We start from the raw sequence: 8,439 nt of genomic DNA, 5'->3' as shown, positions 1-8,439 counted from the left end.
ACTCCACATATCACTAGAGATGGCACGATACCACTTTTTTATGTCCGATACCGATACCGATATCATAAATTTGGATATCTGCCGATACCGATATGAATCCGATATAGTGTTTTTTAATCAACAAAACTGTTTTTTAAATATCTTGCTGCATTTTGTATAAGTTCATACTCAAGTTTAAAACAACAACTACACTAAAGCTATTCTGTTATACCTGTATCCAAAAAAAATATTTCATAGTTCAGCAATACTGATCAATCTAATAAACTTAAACCTACACCATCCTCCCTATTCTGGTATTTTAAAGAGTACTTAGCATATATATTAAGCAACCTAACTAATAGGGTTCCAACTCCCAGCAACAACAAAAATAAATAAATAAAAAATAGGGAACCACCCCTCACGCTCCACCTCATGATGCTTAATCGACGTAATCAACCTTAATTTGATGCAGTGTGGAAAAAAAAATGCACAGAAATCAATTATTTTTCAAGAAATATTAAATAGATTCAACATCTTTCTTCAACAAAATTGCAGACTGCACAGATGGTACCTTCACAAAGGAAAAAGTACTATAGCTTACTAGGGTATATATATTAGACTTAATAGTTACTATATACAGTAATGGACTTCTATTCATTTTGCATCAAATTAAAACTTTGGCTGTCAGATAATTATTTATTAAAAGCTAGACATTTTAAATGAGAATAATAAAGAAAAGTATGTCTTTGTGCCCCCTTTTCCCTGTTCATGCCCTATCGGCCCCCCTGGCTAAACTTTGCTAGATCCGCCCCTGCACAGTTACCAGCCGTCAGCTACGTAGAAAAAGATCCTGGTGTAGAAAGTAATATTAAATAAATTCTAACAACAGCTGATCAAGCTTAAACGTGCTGCTGTTGTTCAGCCGCTGGTTTCCTCTTTCTGGTGCAAAGTGGGCCAAAAGCAAACAAGAGAGACAGACTCCCGACAGAAAAGCCGATCAGCTGATCGTTAAGCAGTTTCATGATTGAAGTAGCAGCAAGAAGAGGCAGTCGCTTGTTAAGCTTAACGCAGGGATGCTTTACATTCAGAGATGGACTTACACACTTGCTTTACTTCTCTCGGGATAACTTTGTCGGAGATGAAATGCCGGGTTGCTAGCATGCAGTGCTGAGTGTCACACTGGCACTACTGTCAAAACATATTCTGTTTAAAGTATTCAAGCTAATGTTACTCAGGCTCTAGTTATAAAAAAAATATCTGTTGACATAAATTAACAAATAAATTAACAAATACAAACGGCAAAAGCTTTTCTGGACCTAAGATTTGGTAACTTTGCTCACGTCACTGTTATTAGTTGTCGTTGTATTTGTGACATATTGCAAGCTTTACATAGCTATGACAAGATCAGACGCCAGTTGTGTAGATCAGATTTGGCCTACTAAAATTACAGGGTTTTTTCTTTTAAATAAATGTTTTTACAGTAGAATTTATGTATTTATTTATTATTTAGTTAGTGTCTTTAACAGAGCTGTAGCCTATTACTTGATAAAGCTGTTCCATGTTCTCTCTTCATGCACACTTCTTCAAATCTATTATTTCACTAGCTGGGCCCATGTCCTCATTTTAACTTTGACAGTGTTTTACTAGGTAAAAGTCAATGCTTTGACATGAATTGAGCTGCGGTTTGGGGAAGGCCTCGAAGGGGACTGCCAATGGCTCCCGGGCCTGGCAGATCCCCGTGTACTAAATAGAATTGAAGAAGTTGAAGAATGGAGAAGAAGGAGGGAGGGAGGGAGGGTGGGGCACGTAAACAAGAATGATCAGCTTGCAGAACTGGGGGAACCCAGATGACAGCCGGAAGGAGCATGTTTGGAGGCGTGGTCCTGCTCCTGAAATTCCGATACATAATCTCCAATTCTAAGTGGCGCCTGCTGTTTCAACCCTTTTTGTGTATCATATTTGTGGGAAGTGATAAGCACATTTTTAAATCTTTTTTTGTATTTTGTTGTTTTGTTTATTGCTTTGTTACATTACACTGGACCTTTTATGGGGCATTGGATATTTTGTTTCATAGACAATATACACTACCCCAAATAAAATACTCAATGTCCCATAAAAGGTCCAGTGTCAGGAAAACTACGAGCAAGTCAACGTTGAAAATGTAACAGGAACTTTCCTCAATGTGTAAAGGTGTCACCGTGGGTTCTTATGGGTTAATTTTGTACAGTCAAATAAATCCCCTTTGGTAACCTTTTTGAAATGTAATTTAACTACTAGTGCCTCTGATGAAGGCAAATATAAAAACAGCAAGACTGATTTTATAAAACCCCTTTCAATCCCCTTATCCATTCATTCAACAAGATTGGCACTATAGACTAAAGTGTCTGACTGATGTAGAGTAAAAACAAAAACAAACAGGTACAACCAAAAAGATGAATGAGATGGATCAACAGACTGGGAACTAGAACTACTACAGTCATGTGAAAAAGCTTTAATACCAATGGCTTGAAGTCAAGAGTCAGGAGAAGCGACTACCCACCTGTCATCTGTCACCTAAGATGCACAGAATGGGTGAGGTTGGAGAAGGAGGGACAACATCTTTGAAAAAAGGTGGAGTCATCAACATTTTATATATATGTACTAGCAATAAACAGATCTATATTTTGAATACAGACCAGTCAGGTTTTAACTGGTGAGGTTTAATGGTTTAATGCCACAATTACTAACTTAATTGTGATTTAGGAAAATTTTATACCCCTACAGTGTCATTCCTGTACAAGAGTAAACATAAAATGCAGTTTATAAATGATGATTTTGTATTTACTTATCAGTGAAAAATGCTTATATATTATATATCATATTATATATTTACTCAGGTTACCTTTGTCCAATATTTTTTGATGATCTGAGACATTCAAGTGTGACATATATGCAAAAAAAAGCCCAAATCAATAAGGGGGCAGATAGGGTTTTTTTAAGGCACTATGATTAAAAAGGCAATGAAAATGGACAAATGTTCAGACAAGGGGAAGTTTCAGCAATAATATGTTGCTGTTCAGTTTGAATTTCTTCAATTCAGTTCAATTCAATTTTATATAGCACCAAATCACAACAACAGTTGCCTCAAGGCACTTTATATTGTAAGGTAGACCCTACAATAATACATACAGAGAAAAACGCAACAATCAAATGACCCCCTATGAGCAAGCACTTTGGTGACAGTGGGAAGGAAAAACTCCCTTTTAACAGGAAGAAACCTCCGGCAGAACCAGGCTCAGGGAGGGGCGGCCATCTGCTGCGACCGGTTGGGGTGAGAGAAGGAAGACAGGATAGAAGACATGCTGTGGAAGAGAGACAGAGATTAATAACAAGTACAAAAATTCTTGTAATGAAAAGGTTTTAATTCTAAGACCAGTGTCCATATTGAAATTTTATCCAAGACGTCCTTTTCATTAATAAAACATTGTGAGGTTTTTAAAAACTTGGGTCATTATGGTCATTATTAATAGGATCATTATGTTATTACTTAACAATCCAATCCAACAACCTCTGCTGCAAATAAAATGTGTTTGGTTTTTCTGGCATATTTATTTGATAAATAATACATGCTTCATCCTGAATCTCAGATGGGTACTGTGATTAAATAAGAGAGATGTCAGAGAGTCATGGAAAGTTTGATTGTGCAAATAAATAAATAAATGGATTATTATGCTGTATGACTAATGTCTCTGGCATTTTTCTTCTGTATTTCATTATTTCTCACCACACATCGCCACATTTAGGAGGACAGCAGTAAAGTAACAGGTCAGACCAGTTTATACTGTAAGTATAGCAACCTCACTTTCAAGCAACAACCCAAAAGATTCTCATAAGGTAACCTAGACATTTCCCTCTTTTGGCCCAGATTCCAGTGTTGCCAGTTCCACGATAACACCAGTGGATGGTGCTGTAGATCTCCGGGAGGAGGAAATGGAGGCTTCTGTCTTTGGTAGGTAATCATATATATATATATATATATATATATATATATATATATATATATATATATATATATATATATATATATATATATATATATATATATATATATATATATATATATATATATATATATATATATATATATATATATATGAGAGAGAGAGAGGTGTGTGTGTGTGTTTACATGCTGTACTTGATCTGCTCTGTCCTATTTTTACTCTGGCCTAATTTAGGACTGCATTTTGCTCTGGATCATCTTGATGCTTCAACTGCCCCACCATCTCTCCGTCTTTCTGACTCCTCTTTAACTGTCACCTACCACGAAGAGAATCCCCCTGTACCAGCTCCAGAAGGCAAAATTGGAAGACCTGTGATGACCTCAGACCCAGGGACTCTCCATCATATTCGTGCTGATGTAGTAATTGCACGGGGGCAGTACTACTGGGAGGTGGAAGTGTGTAATAGCTCCATCTACAAGATTGGTAAAAACAACAACTTAATTATTCATGGCACACATAGGAAGACACACACAGTGTCTAAATCAGTAGCATTACAGCTTCCCTCCTCTTTTCTTCTGTGCTGTACAAGCAGGTTGATAACAATGGAGAACTGAGAAGACAGCCAAACGTTAAATCTGCATTATTTTAAATGGCCAACAGAGGACAAGTCTTCCATTTAGAACAAGAAGTGTCTTTAGACACAAGTTTATATTAAAACAGCCCTTATTGTCTTTTCACTTTGACCTCAGTAAACTCTAGTGTAATGAGTTTATTTGTCAGTCACTAAATTCAAATCTTATACAATACAACATGAAGCTTATTTGGTCAATAATGGTCTCCCCAGTTAAAAAGGGGCAAGAAAACAGGATATGTTTTACTGTATGACTGGCAAGAATGTATGGTGTCCATCATTCTTCGGTCAGATGAAAAGGGAAAGACCATGTCTGAATTGAGGAGGGGGCCTAAGGGTACATCTTTCGCCATCTTAAAATGCTGTGATTGCAGCCATCAGTGGTCTTTGATCAATGATCAATGGTCTTTGATCAGTAGTTGTTAATAAATGGTCATGAGAATGTACATATTAATGATCAAGGAACTGACTTCACAGCCTATTGTTCATTCAGTGGTGCTAGTTTCAGTCATTGTGCAATATACTCTTTATAAGGTTGGAGAAACCTGCAGTCAGCTGAGGCAGAAGAAGTCACCTGGATGAGTGATGAAACATTTCTCTCACTGAAAACGCTACGTCCAGATGAACAGAATCAACCTTTTGGGACTTACTTACCTGGATGATTGAGCATGCATCAAGACATTTGGATTTGTGTTTGTGGATATATGTGTGTGTGACAGATCAGATGCTTTCTAGTGGTTAAAATCACATTCAACGGCAGTGATGTGAGTAACTGAGGTTTCCTTGTTGGTGTTTTCCTGAATAAACATCATTGGATCTTTTTATATTCAACCGATCCAAGATTAAGGCAGGGCTGGAGCTTATCCCTGCTATTATAGGGCAAGAGGCAGGGTACACACTGGACATGCTCTCAATCTGTCACAGGGCTAACACAGAGAGACAGACAACCATTCACACCTCCAGCTCATTTAGAATCACCAGTTAGTCTAACATGCACATCTTTGGACTGTTGGAGGAAGCTCGAGTATCCAGAAATAACCTATCCAGGCACAGTGAGGACATACAAGTTCCACACTGGGAGGTCCCAGGTGGCCAGCGGATTTCAACCAGGACCTTCTTGCTGTGACACAATGGTGGTAACCACCACACCACCATGTTGCCCAACAAAAAAAACACACAAAAAATTAAAGTTTTCCACTTAAGATATAAACTCGTAGAGGACATGCATGTAACAAAGTTAAAATGTTGTTTTTCATAGTCGCCCAACTTTATACTTCACAGTATCAGAACAGTACCCAGCTGTAGATGACACTCAGTAAAGACATTTATTCACTCTGTTTGCCAATACAACACAAAAATGAAATGAAATGAAATCAGTCAAATTAAAACAAAACAAAGATTTAACATAAAAAGAAACTTGGTTTCTTACTTATTTTATTCAGAACACCATTGCAGACCACAACATTAAACAAAAACTCAACATTTCTTTTGGATTTAAATATTCTTTTTAGTTATTCCCACTCTTTTGAGCAATATCGTTGAGAGTGTTGTAACTCATAACTATGAATCACAGCATTTCTTGTTCCTGTCCAGGCTGCGGTGATGGTCCCGGAGGGTATCGTTTATGCAGGAGGGGTATATCTGTGGTGTTTCAAGGAAAGATGTCTTTTGTCTTCTCCTTGTTTATCCATGATACCACCAAGTTGGTGGCTCACCTCCTCAGCATCCAGACTACATCACAGACAAATAAGAGCAACAATTTCCACTAAGCAAAAATAACAAACACACAATGAAATGCCTACAGTTTATAGTAGCATTTGATTTATTCCTTAAGCTATTTACTTCAACCCTAAATTATTGTACAGTTGTCAGCTTATTTTAGTTACATTATATTAACTTAGCCACACAGATGGGAATAACATTAATTAAGCTGACTCGTTATAAAAGTATTGAGCAATGTGAACTAATGATCTGATAGTGTCTATAAACACTACAAATGTCAACCTCATGGTGGTGCAAGAGGAAAAGTAAGAAAGCCACCAAAGTCAAACAGATGCATCGTCTTAGGAGAATAAATAAATAAAATATTGTAAAAATCAATTGAATGGCTATTGGGATATTTGAGCGTTGGCCAAAGTGTTATCCCCAGAGCCAGGAATTGTTAAAGACTATTTTAATGCATAACCAAATCCATAAAAGTGCAGAGAAAACTGAAACTTTTCTGTCTCCCTCAGGTGTGATCTCAGTGGATGGTTCTAATGGCTGGTGGCTTGAGAGGCACAGTTTGACTTTTTGGGCAGTGTATGATGGGAACTGTGAACAACTTTGTACCATCCCACCTCAGATCAAAACCATTGGGGTCTTCCTAAACATTGGAGGAGGGACCCTAAGCTTCCACAACCCTCTAACCCAGGAGCATCTCGCCACACTGCCAACACGTTTCAGCAATGCTGGAGTGGTCCCAGCCCTGGGCCTGGGCCAGGGCAGACTGAGACTGCGCTGTGGCCTACCCCCACCTGTTTACGTATTTCTTAGTAAGAGCTCAACCTACAGGGAGCCTCATGGAAACAGCAGAAGTGAGTGGCGCCAAGAGGTTCCCTTTCAGTCGGTTAGGAAAGTGATCCAGAAGTTTGAGAAGCTGGCACTTTCTGACTCAGACTCAGGTCTGGTGTCCAGTTTTGGATCATCATGCTCCACCTTGGCTTCCTTTCCAGATGTGGGGGTTCCTGGGACCTTTCAGTCAGGGAAAGCAGGACAGGAAACTGAACCCTAATAAGAAGAGCTTGTGAAACCTTCTCTTCAATGAAAGGATAAACAAAAACTCCCACAGATGACCAGTGTAGTTTTAACTTTAGCTGTCATTTGAAAGGCTAATTTTTAATCTTCACAGACTTTTGGAAGTGTCTCTCCACTCCCTGCGTGACCCCCGGACCTACAATTGACTTTCTCACCAGGAGACAACCTTTTTCTCAGCTAAACAACCCCCACAGATTTGGCTTGGGCCAGAAAGAGTCCTCTGTGATGTGAAGTGTGAGGAAAGGGTGGGTTTTTAGCAGCAGGACTCCTTGATTTGTCTCTGTGTGATGGTTGTCAGACAGTAGGGGTCCTGTGCTCATAGTGCGCACATTTGTTTGTGTGTGTGAGAGAGCAGAAGCACTAACTCTGAGCATTTGCTCAGTTAGTCTTGGATTTCAAGGTGTGTTTGTGTGTGTGTTTGCGTGCATAGGAAGAACCACTGTACAAGTAGCCGGGGGTGGAGATGATGATGCATGAGTACAGCGACACCAGCAGTGTTGACACAGAGCACCAAGGACAGGTGGTATACTACGCTTATCCTGCAGCCTGTCTTTGATAGGACAGTAAGCCTGCCCCTTTCTGACCCTTTGAAACCCATAGGGCCTCTAAAGACTTTAAAAGAGCAGAGAGGGAAAAGACAAAACAGCATGCATAAATTAAAGACAGCAGGTGATGGACTGGACAAAAAGGAATGAGCTCAGAGAGTGATTCCCATCTGCTTTCACTTCCAAGACATCCTAATGGATCAAATGGCTCAGACCATATTTTTAAGGCAGCATACAGTATATTAATAAAATGGCATACTTTTTTACATTGCCAATTTGCTCATTGAACTTTAAGAAGAATCAAACAGGGAAATCAATTAAATTGAAACAATCTTTATTCAACACTATTTAATTACAGTGTCAAATCTTCATTAAAACCCGACAAGACTTTAAGACAAATGCATAAAGTCTTCTCACACAGAGCACACACTGAGGAATGTTTACTGCGTTGTTTTTTTTTAAATGAAAACCAAACTTTACTGGAATGTCTTTTGAACTAAAAGCCTAG

At 38.5% G+C, this 8,439-nt stretch overlaps 1 protein-coding gene across 1 annotated transcript; it reads left to right on the top strand.

Moving 5' to 3' along the window:
• The first annotated feature begins 3,776 nt into the window (after positions 1 to 3,776).
• Positions 3,777 to 8,050, top strand: LOC308401441 (E3 ubiquitin-protein ligase Midline-1). The gene is made up of 4 exons (XM_080889646.1): positions 3,777 to 3,783; positions 3,884 to 3,967; positions 4,194 to 4,442; positions 6,825 to 8,050. The coding sequence occupies exons 2-4, from the start codon at positions 3,949 to 3,951 to the stop codon at positions 7,361 to 7,363; spliced, it is 807 nt and encodes a 268-aa protein (XP_080745772.1). The 5' UTR covers positions 3,777 to 3,783; positions 3,884 to 3,948; the 3' UTR covers positions 7,364 to 8,050.
• Positions 8,051 to 8,439: the final 389 nt, after the last annotated feature.

Source organism: Rhamphochromis sp. 'chilingali', assembly GCF_963969265.1.
Source record: "Rhamphochromis sp. 'chilingali' genome assembly, chromosome: 8".
Lineage (NCBI taxonomy): Eukaryota > Metazoa > Chordata > Actinopteri > Cichliformes > Cichlidae > Rhamphochromis > Rhamphochromis sp. 'chilingali'.
This window is presented reverse-complemented; position numbering and strand designations above follow the sequence as displayed.

Excerpts from the sequence above, each read along its gene's own strand:
- LOC308401441 (XM_080889646.1), top strand. Across the intron at positions 4,443-6,824 it reads TAGCTCCATCTACAAGATTG|GTGTGATCTCAGTGGATGGT; the intron begins GTAAAAACAACA and ends TGTCTCCCTCAG.